At 41.2% G+C, this 14,124-nt stretch overlaps 1 protein-coding gene across 1 annotated transcript in view; it reads left to right on the forward strand.

The window, feature by feature from the left end:
- Nucleotides 1-14,124, forward strand: part of FES (FES proto-oncogene, tyrosine kinase) — a 174,918-nt gene that overhangs the window by 135,538 nt on the left and 25,256 nt on the right. Inside the window, exons 13-14 of the mRNA XM_044279494.1 lie at nt 5,730-5,783; nt 7,795-7,913. Coding sequence (XP_044135429.1) covers nt 5,730-5,783; nt 7,795-7,913 — 173 coding nt within the window. The remainder of the gene's footprint in view (nt 1-5,729; nt 5,784-7,794; nt 7,914-14,124) is intronic.

A 14,124-nucleotide genomic window follows, 5' to 3' on the forward strand; every position in this document is an offset into this window, starting at 1 on the left:
ACTTCAAAAAGCCTGAAAGTCCCTGAAGAAAATTGAATCTATGCCTACCATGCATGACAAGTGCCAGAATTAAGGGCTTGTTCACACGACCGTGTGAAGCTTGTGCCCGTATTGCGAACCGCATTTGTGGATCCACAATACACGGGTCCCGTTCCATGGGTCTGCAAATCCGGAGATGCGGAACGGAACCACGGAAGCACTACGGAGTGCTTTCTGAGGTTCCGTTCCGTGCTTCCATACCGCAAAAAGAACGGAGGGATTGCGGACCCATTCAAGTGAATGGGGCCGCAATCCATATATACGGCTGCCACACGGCAGGTGCCGGTGCTTAGCGGACCCCAGTTTGCGGTCCCCAGTATGGGCACGGGCTTCACACGGTCGTGTGAACAAGCCCTAAGAGTGTAAATATAGTGCTACTGATGTGGTGATTTATGGTTTACTTAATAAAAGGTATATTTTAATGAGGGGTAACTTTTGTTCTGACATTAAAAATCTAACAAAACAGTGAAATTTTTAAATTTCACCTCCATTTTCCTTTAATTCTTGTGGAACACCTCAAGGGTTAACAAAGTTTGTAACATCAGTTTTGAATAATTTGAGGGGTGTAGTTTCTAAAATGGGGTCATTCATGGGTGGTTTCTATTACGTAAGCCCCTTTACAGCTGAATTGGTGCTTAAAAAATGCTTTTGGAAATTTTTGTGAAAATTTAAAAAATAAATTCTAAAATTTGAAGCCTTCTAACATCCTAAAATAAAATGACATATACAAAATGATGGCAACATAAATTAGACATATAGGGAATGTTGATTGATAACTATTTTATGAGGTATCACTATCTATCTAACTGTCTTAAGAGTAGAGAAATTCAAATTTAGAAAATTGTGAATTTTTCCAAATTTTTGGTAAATTTTTGATTATTTTATAAATAAAGGTGAAATATATCGACTCAAATTTAACGCTATCATAAAGTAAAATGTGTCACGAGAAAACCACCTCAGAATGGCTTGGATAAGTAAAAGCGTTCCAAAGTTATTACCACATAAAGTGACGCATGTCAGATTTGCAAAAATCGGCCTGGGATTTAAGATGAAAAGTGGCTGAGTAGTAAAAGGGTTAATATGGCTCCACATCTCGCACAGCCATGATAATCTTGTGCATGCACCATTGATGCAAGCATCGGCACGTGCGTACATGACATGCCTAGTTAAACGAATCAGCTATTGTGCATGCTCTTCTAAAATATGTTTAGCGGCGCATGCAAATTTATTGATGCCAATTCGTTTAAGGCCTCATGCACACGACCGTAGTTATGGTCCGCATCTGAGCCGCTGTTTTTGCGGCTCGGATGCGGACCTATTCACTTCAATGGGCCCACAAAAGATGCGGACAGCACTCCGTGTTCTGTCCGCCTCCGTTGCTCTGTTCCGAGGCCCCGCAAAAACAATATACACTACGTGCAGAATTATTAGGCAAATGAGTATTTTGACCACATCATCCTCTTTATTAGTGTTGAGCGCGAATATTCGAATATCGAATTTTTTTCGCGAATATCGGCACTTCGCTAATTCGCGAATATTTCGAATATAGTGATATAAATTCGATATTTCGAATATTCGTTTTTTTTTTTTTTTTTTTTTTTTTTTTTTTTTATTGTTATATTTTTTTCTTTCCCACTTCCCTAAAGTTGTTCTTACCTGTCCTTTGGATTCCTGGCTTCCTGGCTGCTCCAGTCAGTGCCCGTTGCCGCTTCTGCTGACTTCCATGCTCATGGAGCGTCCCCATCACCATGGGAACATCTCCATATACTAGAATGTACTGTCGGATTTGAGAATTACGTTGAAATCGCAATTCGATTTTTTCAAGTTATAAAATTCGAATTTCGATTTTAACTTAGCACTGCTATATGCCATATTAGGCTAACTAATATGGCATATAGCAGTGCTAAGTTAAAATCGAAATTCGATTATTATAACTTGAAAAAATCGAATTGCGATTTCAACGTAATTCTCAAATCCGACAGTACATTCTAGTATATGGAGTCGTTCCCATGGTGATGGGGACGCTCCATAACTAAGCATGGAATATGGCTTCAATGGCTTGGTAGAATTAGCGAATTGACGAATATATTCGTTATATTCCACAAAACGAATATAACGAATGTATTCGTCATATTCCACAAAACGAAGATAACGAATGTATTCGTCATATATCACAAAACGAAGATAACGAAGTATTCTGCATCTTCATTTTAGCTACCTATTCATCAATTTCGCTAATTCTAGCAATGATATAGGAAAGTTGACTACAGAGACAGCTAAGTTTAATTCGCTATGCGATTATATGACTGCTTTTTTTTATAAATAGTATAATTATAATAATTATCAGGTATTATAATTATTCTATTTATTTAAAAAAAAAGCAGTAATATAATCGCATAGCGAATTAAACTTAGTTGTCTCGATAGTCAACTTTCCTATATCATTGCTAGAATTAGCAAAGTTGATGAATAGGTAGCTAAAACGAAGATGCAGAATACTTCGTTATCTTCGTTTTGTGGAATATGACGAATACATTCGTTATATTCGTTTTGTGGAATATAACGAATATATTCGTCAATTCGCTAATTCTACCAAGCCATTGAAGCCAACCATATAGTAAACCAGGTCCAAGTTGGAATCGCAATTCGATTATGTCAAGTTATAAAATTCGAATTTCGATTTTAACTTAGCACTGCTATATGCCATATTAGGCTAACTAATATGGCATATAGCAGTGCTAAGTTAAAAATCGAAATTCGATTATTATAACTTGAAAAAATCGAATTGCGATTTCAACGTAATTCTCAAATCCGACAGTACATTCTAGTATATGGAGATGTTCCCATGGTGATGGGGACGCTCCATGAGCAGGGAAGTCGGCAGAAGCGGCAACGGGCACTGACTGGACAGCTAAGTTTAATTCGCTATGCGATTATATTACTGCTTTTTTTTTAAATAAATAGAATAATTATAATACCTGATAATTATTATAATTATACTATTTATAAAAAAAAGCAGTAATATAATCGCATAGCGAATTATACCTAGCTGTCTCTATAGTCAACTTTCCTATATCATTGCTAGAATTAGCGAAATCGATGAATATGTAGCTAAAATGAAGATGCAGAATACTTCGTTATCTTCGTTTTGTGATATATGACGAATACATTCGTTATCTTCGTTTTGTGGAATATGACGAATACATTCGTTATATTCGTTTTGTGGAATATAACGAATATATTCGTCAATTCGCTAATTCTACCAAGCCATTGAAGCCATATTCCATGCTTAGTTATGGAGCGTCCCCATCACCATGGGAACGACTCCATATACTAGAATGTACTGTCGGATTTGAGAATTACGTTGAAATCGCAATTCGATTTTTTCAAGTTATAATAATCGAATTTCGATTTTAACTTAGCACTGCTATATGCCATATTAGTTAGCCTAATATGGCATATAGCAGTGCTAAGTTAAAATCGAAATTCGAATTTTATAACTTGAAAAAATCGAATTGCAATTTCAATAGGAGAGTAGCCTTTAAGTTAAAATCGAAATTCGATTATTTAAATCGCATATTAATCGCGATAACAAGAATAATGACGAATATTCGATTTCGACTAATATAAAACGAATATTCTATCGAATATTCGCGAATTTCGTCGAAATCGAATATGGCACCTGCCGCTCATCACTACTCTTTATGCATGTTGTCTTATTCCAAGCTGTATAGGCTCGAAAGCCTTCTACTAATTAAGCATATTAGGTGATGTGCATCTCTGTAATGAGAAGGGGTGTGGTCTAATGACATCAACACCCTATATCAGGTGTGCATAATTATTAGGCAACTTCCTTTCCTTTGGCAAAATGGGTCAAAAGAAGGACTTGACAGGCTCAGAAAAGTCAAAAAATAGTGAGATATCTTGCAGAGGGATGCAGCACTCTTAAAATTGCAAAGCTTCTGAAGCGTGATCATCGAACAATCAAGCGTTTCATTCAAAATAGTCAACAGGGTCGCAAGAAGCGTGTGGAAAAACCAAGGCGCAAAATAACTGCCCATGAACTGAGAAAAGTCAAGCGTGCAGCTGCCAAGATGCCACTTGCCACCAGTTTGGCCATATTTCAGAGCTGCAACATCACTGGAGTGCCCAAAAGCACAAGGTGTGCAATACTCAGAGACATGGCCAAGGTAAGAAAGGCTGAAAGACGACCACCACTGAACAAGACACACAAGCTAAAAAGTCAATACTGGGCCAAGAAATATCTCAAGACTGATTTTTCTTGTGGGGCCTTTTTGGGTTGAGGATGGAGTCAAGCTCAACTCCCAGTCCTACTGCCAGTTTCTGGAAGACACCTTCTTCAAGCAGTGGTACAGGAAGAAGTGTGCAAGGTAAGAAAAACATGATTTTCATGCAGGACAATGCTCCATCACACGCGTCCAAGTACTCCACAGCGTGGCTGGCAAGAAAGGGTATAAAAGAAGAAAATCTAATGACATGGCCTCCTTGTTCACCTGATCTGAACCCCATTGAGAACCTGTGGTCCATCATCAAATGTGAGATTTACAAGGAGGGAAAACAGTACACCTCTCTGAACAGTGTCTGGGAGGCTGTGGTTGCTGCTGCACGCAATGTTGATGGTGAACAGATCAAAACACTGACAGAATCCATGGATGGCAGGCTTTTGAGTGTCCTTGCAAAGAAAGGTGGCTATACTGGTCACTGATTTGTTTTTGTTTTGTTTTTGAATGTCAGAAATGTATATTTGTGAATGTTGAGATGTTATATTGGTTTCACTGGTAAAAATAAATAATTGAAATGGGTATATATTAGTTTTTTGTTAAGTTGCCTAATAATTATGCACAGTAATAGTCACCTGCACACACAGATATCCCCCTAAAATAGCTAAAACTAAAAACAAACTAAAAACTACTTCCAAAAATATTCAGCTTTGATATTAATGAGTTTTTTGGGTTAATTGAGAACATGGTTGTTGTTCAATAATAAAATTAATCCTCAAAAATACAACTTGCCTAATAATTCTGCACTCCCTGTAGCATGTCCTGTTCTTGTTCGTTTTGCGGACAAGAATAGGCATGTCTACAATGGGCCGCCCGTTCCGTGGTTTGCAGAAGGCACACAGGCGGCTTCCGTTTTTTCGGTTTGCGGACCGCAAAAAAACGGCACGGTCGTGTGCATGAGGCCTAAATATGACACTCTCTGTAGCTGCGCATGAGCAAGATTAACGGCACAAGATGTGCGGTCATTTTAATCTGCCAGCATAGAGAACGTCCTGAGCTGTGGGGATGCTCCTTAAAAAGTGTAAATTCAATCGATTCTCTCATCCCTAATGCAGACCTTAATTTATGTATCCTATTCATTCTCTCTAGTCCATTATCTCCTAGTTTACTTTAGTGACCCATAAGAAATAAGGCATGATCATCCATTATGACAAGTCACGATCCGTTGGTTGCTGAAGTGTTTTATTTCTAATTGCATTGTTTTTTCAATCTCTACCTTGTATGTAATGTGGCCATGGGAAATTGAAATCATAATTTACAAGAGCCTGCAGAGGCCAGGGAATTACAAGCAGAGAAGCCAGAGCAGATAGTAAGATCCAGCGATGTACGGGTGCAATGTATCCTCAGCTGCAGTTAGAATAATATTTACTCTTATTTTCTTCCAAAACAGGATGAATGGGTGCTGGAGCATGAAGAAGTTATCTTGGGAGAAAGGATCGGACGGGTGCGTAACACTAAGCTTTTTAATTTGATTCCTACTCATTAAAATACATCATATAAATGGCGGCTGATAATAACGCTGCGGTGGAAAAAGCAAACAAAAAAGAATAAGCAAAAGCTTAATTAAAACAACAGAATTCAATTAAATGTGTTATATCAAAAAATTTATCAAGTGTGAACCTTATTACTGACTCCATTGTAGAATTAATTATCTGAAAGCTCATCTACCCGCCGGTGCCAAGATGTATAATAGTCTTAGAGAAAGATTGCGCACCCATTCTGCATCTTACTTATCCGGCCAATAATGCAATAAGTCAGTCATGACAACATTTTATGTGTAGTCAATAGCTAGCAGGAAATATGGCCGCCTCACGCAACTGATCTTTCACATGGATTCAGCACAGGGCCACAGTGCTTGTGAAATCTGCTTGAAATCCACTCATTGCAGCATTTCACTTCTTTCCATGGTTTCTGCGGGGTGTCCCCTGATGACAGAGATTGGTGGAAAGAGGGGTTATGCATTGTTTCTACAGGAGATAAACTGCTGCCAGGGGTCCGACAGTGGCTTACTCTCCTCTCCCCATTGAGAATACATGTGCACTAGGCTGAGCATACATATTTATGTTCAAGAAGAGTAAAAAGGATGTAGCTCCTACCCTCTTATGTGTGGTTTCTACTCTCTATAGCCATTTCTTGGAGTAGATCACATTATTCAGCGGATTGTTGTTGCTTTCTTAGGCCCTCATGCACACGGCCGTTCCCATATTGCTGCCCGCAAACAGCAGGTCCGCAATATATACGGGCACCGGCCGTGTGCATACTGTATCACATATGCAGACCCATTCACTTGAATCCGGAAGGTGCGGTGCAGAATAGCACGGAACCCCATGGAATTACTACGGAGTGCTACCGTGGGGTTTCTCTCCGTGCCTCTGCACAGCAAAAAAAACATCTTCTATTTTTTTGTGGTGCGGACAGATAATGGACCCATTCAAGTTGAATGGGTCTGCATCCATCGGCGGCAACCGCATGGATAGTGCCCGTTCAAATTGCGGTCCCCAATGCACGGAATGGCCGGCACACGTTCATGTGCATGAGGCCTTATACAAATGAACAAAGGCTGCCTGAGGTCAGGAATATAGCAGGTTGGTGGTGGGAATTTCCCTGTGAGCAGCCCTCCACACTGTTTCCCTAGTCAGGGGAGCAAAAAGGGCAATTCTACTGGAGTAGAAGATCCTAAGTGAAGAAATCTGTTAAAATCCAAAGTAATTTACTGATGCATTTCCATCATGTTTCTGTGATTTCATCAGAGGGACCGGAATGTTAAATGGTCAGATGGTCACAGTAGTGGGGTTGACCATTCACCACTCTGGTTCCCGATGAAATAATAATTTTGGAATTTTTGTTTTAGAACTCTGCTTTGCACCATTCCTCTGTAATCCCTCCTGGAAGTGTATGCATAAATTGGCCAATTGGGTGTTACAGTATCAGTAGGCTGCATCCCTACACAGTCTGACACTGCTAGAGTTTGTAGACATGCCCCATTAACAAGTACAATGGTAACACTTGAGTTGTTTATTGATGCATTTCCAGGGGGAATTACAGAAGAACAACACAATGCCAAGTTACATAGTAACATAGTACATAAGGCTGAAAAAGGACATCTGTCCATCAAGTTCGGCCTGTTATCCTGCAAGTTGATCCAGAGGAAGGCAAAAAAAAAAACCTGTGAGGTAGAAGCCAATTTTCCCCACTTTAGGGGAATAAAAAATTCCTTCCCGACTCCAATCAGGCAATCAGAATAACTCCCTGGATCAACAACCCCTCTCTAGTAGCTATAGCCTGTAATATTATTAGTTCTGAGAAAATATACTCTAGAATTGCTATTTTATGGGGAGTATAAAATCCGATATGTCAGCAGAGGTGACAGGTCCTCTGTAAAATGTTGCAGTATGCCAAATATTCTCGCACAGACCCATACACAAGATGATTTCATTGTCATTTCATTCCTATAGGGTAATTTCGGGGAGGTGTTCAGTGGACGTCTTCGTGCTGACAACACACCAGTTGCAGTGAAAACGTGCAGAGAAACTTTGCCGCCAGACTTGAAGGACAAATTTCTGTCAGAAGCCAGGTAAGGACACTGCATTGTAACTGTAGAGAATGTAATTGGATTTCCCGGTCCAGATACAAAGCAGTGTTACAGGCAAGTAGTTCCCTCTCCGTCCTGCACATCTATTAATTCCATTCAATTGCTGTAGCCAGACTGACACATCCGGGCACTGCTCATTGATCTGGCACAGTAACAGCATGTAGAGTCATTAGGTGCTGAGATTGTATATCAGATTACAATCTGTGGGCACTTTAATTCATTTTGCCCCAGTGCTATGTATGCTCGAAAAGGCTGCCAGGTCTGGGTCTGTGCAACAGAACATTGCTGCTTCTGGAAAATGCCAAAGGTTTCCACCAGTGTCTGTCATCTACCATCTATTCCTCCTGTTAGCCGATTTACTGTTTAACCAGATGATGAGAAATACGGAAGTAGAACAAATGGCGCACAGATAGCAAGTCACCCTCACCTACTGTGTCCTTCTCCCATACCATGTAGATTGTAAGCCCTCACGGGCAGGGCCCTCTCTCCTTCTGTACCAGTCTGTAACCCGTCTTGTTTATGCTTAGTGCAATTGTCTGTATTATGTATGTGCACCCCTTATCATATGTACAGCGCTATGGAATGAATGGCGCTTTAATAATAATAATAATAATAATAATCTTGTCAGCCTGCTGCTTTATTTAGATAGGACCTAATGCAATATCAGTCATTTATTTTCATATCTTGTAGCACGATCTTCTGCTTATCTTCCTGTGCATATGAAAAAGAATAAATACATGTCAGTGTTTCAAAATGTGACATCTACTGTAAATGGCAAGAATTACACCATAAAACAATATTTGAACTGTAACACAGATTATGCAGTGTATTTAATCACCTGCAGGGATTGACTTTCTACAATATGTAGGTTGCACTAAAACAAATGAAAAGCAGAAATACGCAAACATTTATCAGATATTCCATATTATGAAACTCGCCAGTTTTCACTTTGCCACTGAGCACAAAGGAGATCCAAGAGCGTTTTCTGTTCAGGCAGTGGAAAGGGTTACTCTTCCCATTAGAGGAGGAGATCACAAATGAAAACTCCTCAGCCGTGAGGCATATTGGATGTTTGAATTGGGAAGTTGCTTTCCCACAGGTCTGAACAGAAAACACAATCTGATTTTACAATATTGTTAAAAGAACTATTTTTATAGTTTTTCAGTACATGTTGTCTTTTCTTTTCGATGCATTGGGTGTTGGTTTTTGGGGTCTTTTTAGTTCTCCTACCCTTTTGAGCATGTGATGCCGAAGTCTTGATTACCTGGTGCATCACATGTTTAAAGAGAGGTGAACATTCACTTTTCTGTATGTCATGAGTAAGGACGTAGATTGTGGAGTCCAAAACGCATAGACATCGTGGATCTTGTATGTGATTCGTGTTTGGATAACAGTTTTTTTTTTTGTTATTAATAAAGCCGCAAGTTTTTATGGGAAGCTGGATGAAAAATAATATGTACCGCTTATACTGTTACTAAAACTGGCCATACACTAGAGATTTGGGACCGGCAAAAAGGCCTATTTAGACCATTATCTGCTGACCTTCAGTGTGTTTTGTGACATGAATAAGTGTTTAACAGATGCTGGCCAAAGGCAGATGTCAGTCTGTTGTAAATTTGATTAGTTTTTTTCCTGTCATTTTTGGATGCTGTAGTTGAAACAATGTTAATAGTAAAACAGATCCGGATCCCTTCAATGAAAGCCTTTTATCTTACTATCCTTCTAAATGGTCTACTCAGACTGAATGTACCTTTGAATGATAATCTGGATCCATTTGGAATTTCATTTTAAAGAGATTAAAGGCTATGTACACCTTCGAAGGCAATTTTTTTCATAATAGCATTTTACTAATTTTGGGCAAAAAATATATATTTTTTAATCAGTCTTTATTAAAAATATTGAGCCATTCTGTCACAAAGGGTTAACTGTTTGTCTAGCTGTGTGAAAGGTACTTTCTACTTTTCATTTTGTGTCTGTCGTCAGATAAACCTTATCTCTAATTTACCAAGAGATTGTAAAAAGGGGTTGTCTCACTTCAGCAAATGGCATTTTTAATGTAGAGAACGTTAATACAAGCCCCTTACTAATGTATTGTTATTATGCATATTGCCTTCGTTGCTGGCTGCATTCATTTTTCCATTACATTATACTCTGCTCGTTTCCATGGTTACGACCACCCTGTAATCCAACAGTGGTGGCCATACTTGCACACTATAGGAAAAGGTGTCGGTCTCTCTGGTGGCTGGGACTGTGGGAGCACACATAGGCTGGTGCACTTTCATGTAGTGTGCAAGCACAGCCTCCACTGCTGGATTGCACAGTGGCAGTAACCATGGAAACTAGTAGTGTATAATGTGATGGAAAATAAGTCCAGCCAGCAAAGGAAGCAATATGGGTAAATACAATACATTAGTGAGTGCCTTGTATTAACTTTCTCTACATGATAAATGCTATTTGCTGAAGTGAGACAACCCTTTTAAGCCTGTATTATTACACTAGCCGATATTTTCGGCCGATAATTGCTAACGAGCGTTCGCAGGAACATTCATTAGCGATCATCTTGCAGTGTAATACTGCCATGATTGTCCGATGAATGTTCATTGGGCAATTCTGATTATTGAGCCTGCATAAAAATCAACGCTTGCAGGCGGCAGATCATGCTGTCTAATAGCGAGTGAGCGAGTGATCACTCCTCCCCATGCTGTGGAAGAAATCGCTGCATGTAATAGCAGCGGTCTCCTCCGCTAGCTAGCAAGCGTTTGCCGGGAAGGAACGCTTACCTCCCAACAATTGCTTGCTGATCTGCCTGTCTAATACAGGCTTTATTTAATCTACATTCTTATCAGTAAGATAAGAACTGAGCTATAATGAGTGTTTATAATGTCAGGGAGAAGAGATAAGGATTCCGTCAGGTGAGCTGCCTGACGGAAAAGAGAAATTATAGAGGAAAAAGAGAATTTAGATCCTGCTACTAGAAGAACACAAAGCTGTACATAAAAAAGGGCTCCATGTTTTTAATAAAGAGCAATTTAAAAAATGATTTTTAGCCTAAAATGAGTACAATACAAAAATTAAAAAAAATGCCTCCGAAGGTGCATATAGCCTTTAAATTGTTTTAAGATATTATTCAAAGCGAATCACTAGTTAAGGGAACTTAATAGCTTATTATGTGGCTGTACTTTCCCTACCTACATAGTGCCTAGGATGTTTGGCATCCGGGGTGGGTTCTTTCTCTGGCATCCCCCACCCCCCAAATACGTTAAAAAATTGGTACCCCCTCACAGTAGGATTGCGCTCATTGTACAACCTTCACAGTAGTTTTGTACAGATGTGTGCCCCCTCACAGTAGTTATGCCCACATTGTGCCCTCTCACAGTAGTTATGCCCCCTTTGTGCCCCCTTCACAGTAATAATCCCCATTGTGCCCCTTTTATATTAATAATGCCCACTGTGCCCCTTCACAGTAATAATACACACTGTGCCCCTTCACAGTGATAATGCCCACTGTGCCCCTTTCAAAGTAATAATGCCCATTGTGCCCCCTTCACAGAAATAATGCCCATTGTGCCCCCTTCACAGAAATAATGCCCATTGTGTCCCCTTCACAGTAATAATGCCCACTGTGCTAATAATGCCAACTGTGCCCCCTTCATTTTAGTAATGCCCTCTGGCTCTGTGCCCCTACCATAGTAAAAATGCCCATTGTGCCCCTTCACATTAGTAATGCCCTCTGTGCCCCCTCCATAGTAGTAATGCCTTCTGTGCCTCCAGGCCCCAGCCGTTTGAAGAGAGGGCAGTGCTCATATGAGAGCTGCTTTCTCTGTTCTGTTCACCTGCTCGGCGTAGCATTTGCAGTGATGAGCAGGTAAACAGAGCAGAGAAGGCAGCACTCATACCAAAAAAACAGGAAAACATTACATACAGCGCTACAGAACATACAGGGTCATACAGCCCCACGTATGTACCTCTTACTTCCAGTGACTTCTCTTCTCTGATGTAGATATTTTCTTTCCTCATCTTCTCCTGTTAAACCAGACCACCATGGTGACTTCTTTCAGCCGCGCCTCGTCTCTGCAGAGTTTAACAAACAGACATCTGACTTTCCTACTTTTCCATCATCCTCCCACTTTCTGAACACCCCATTTCAGATCAGACCCCCATATAAAACCCTAAATGAGATCCCCCAATCTCAGACCAAACCCCCTTTAGACCTCTGTCAGACCCCATATAAGACCCCAGTTTTAAACCTCAGATCAGACCCCCATTAGACCTCCATGTAAGACCCCGACCCAATATCAGACCTCGGATAAGACCCCTATATAAGACCCCCATTAGACCTCCAGACCACCTTATCAGACCTCAGACCAGACCCCATATCAGACTTCCAGAACCCCACTAGACCTCCAGACCCCTATTAGATCTCTAGACCTCTATAGCGGACCCCCATTAGAACTTCAAACCCCCTAGTCAGACCTCCAGACCCCCAATCAGACCCCCATTAGACCTCTAGACCCCCCAATCAGACCTACAGACCCCCAATCAGACCCCCAGACCCCCATTAGACCTACAGGCCCCCAATCAGACCTCATTACACCTCCAAACCACCAGACCCCCCAGTCAGACCTTCAGACCCCCCAGTCAGACCTCCAGACCCCCATTAGACCTCCAAACCCCCCATTAGACCACTACAGACCTCACAGTCAGACCTCCAGACCCCCTATAGACCACTCCAGACCCCCATTAGACCTCCATATCAGACATCAGATCAGACTGTAAAATAATAAAGTCACTTACATCTCCTGTCGCCACTCTCCCCCTCCTGGCTGTCTTCTCTTCTCAGGGCCCCCTCTGCAGTCACCTGACCTCCTGCAGCACTAGGTCAGAGTGCACTCTGTACGTCCTGATGCTGCAGGCAGCCAGGACACAGCAGCAACGGACCTGAGAAGAGCGAGCAGAAGGAGGGGTAAGTACTATACAGCTCTCACAGTGCTTCTCTCCCCCTCCTGCAGACTGCACTGCATCTTATAAAGAGAAAAGCAATGAGCGCTTCCATCTGTATTTATTGAAGCTCTCATTGCTTCTGTTCTGGCACCCCCCTGAGAGCCGGCACCCGGGACGGACCGCTCCCCCTCCTGGGCACGCCACTGCTCCCACTTTCATGGTCATATCTGTAGCCCCTCCCTAGCAACATATCTACCTCTTTTATGTAAAACGGTGCTGTGGTCCCTTAACTCTCAGGATCTGCGGTGGTCCTAGAGTTCAGACCCCACAGATCATAAAATGATGGCATATCCTACCAATATGCCACAATTTTATGAGATGGGAATCCTATTTAAAGTGTAACTGTCTTGTCAACCCAAAAAATTTTTTTTAGCATATGTTACTTCTGCTACTGCAGCATTATGCATAAAGCAGTCTTTAGTTTCTTCACTTACCACTGTTTTCCTTGAGCTTTTCCCTTAGTGACAGCTGTTTTGAACCCTACAGTATGAGGATCTCCTTAAGATGGCTGCTCTGCCAGTTCTCTGAGGCCAAAATTACCTTCCTGCACTTCACATACACACTTGCTTTAGGCTACTTTCACACTCGCGTTTTGGGCGGATCCGTAATGGATCTGCAAAAACTGATCCGTTACAATAATACAACCGCATGCATCCGTTATGAACGGATCTGTTTGTATTATCTGTACCATAGCCAAGACGGATCCGTCATGAACTCCATTGAAAGTCAATAGGAGATGAATCCGTTTTCTATTGTGTCAGAGAAAACGGATCCGCCCCCATTGACTTACATTGTGTGCCAGGACGGATCTGTTTGGCTCAGTTTCGTCAAGCGGACAGCAAAACGCTGCAATCCAGAACAGAATGGAGACTGATCGTTGGCAAAACTGATGCATTCTGAGCGGATCCTTTTCCATTCAGAATGCATTAGGGCAAAACTGATCCGCTTTGGACCGCTTGTGAGAGCTCTGAACGGATCTCACAAACGGAAAGCCAAAACGCCAGTGTGAAAGTAGCCTAAGTCAGCAGCTTCCTGCCAGCCAATCAGATCGGCTTACTGAGACACGCCTCCTCAGGAATGCAGTGTGAAGTATCTGTCTTCTGTTTACACTAAAGGGTAAAGCCCTAACAACGTTTTTTTTTTTTTTTTTAACCCCTTAAGGACACAGCCCTATTTCACCTTAAGGACCAGG

The sequence above is a fragment of the Bufo gargarizans genome, chromosome 2 (assembly GCF_014858855.1).
Source record: "Bufo gargarizans isolate SCDJY-AF-19 chromosome 2, ASM1485885v1, whole genome shotgun sequence".
Lineage (NCBI taxonomy): Eukaryota > Metazoa > Chordata > Amphibia > Anura > Bufonidae > Bufo > Bufo gargarizans.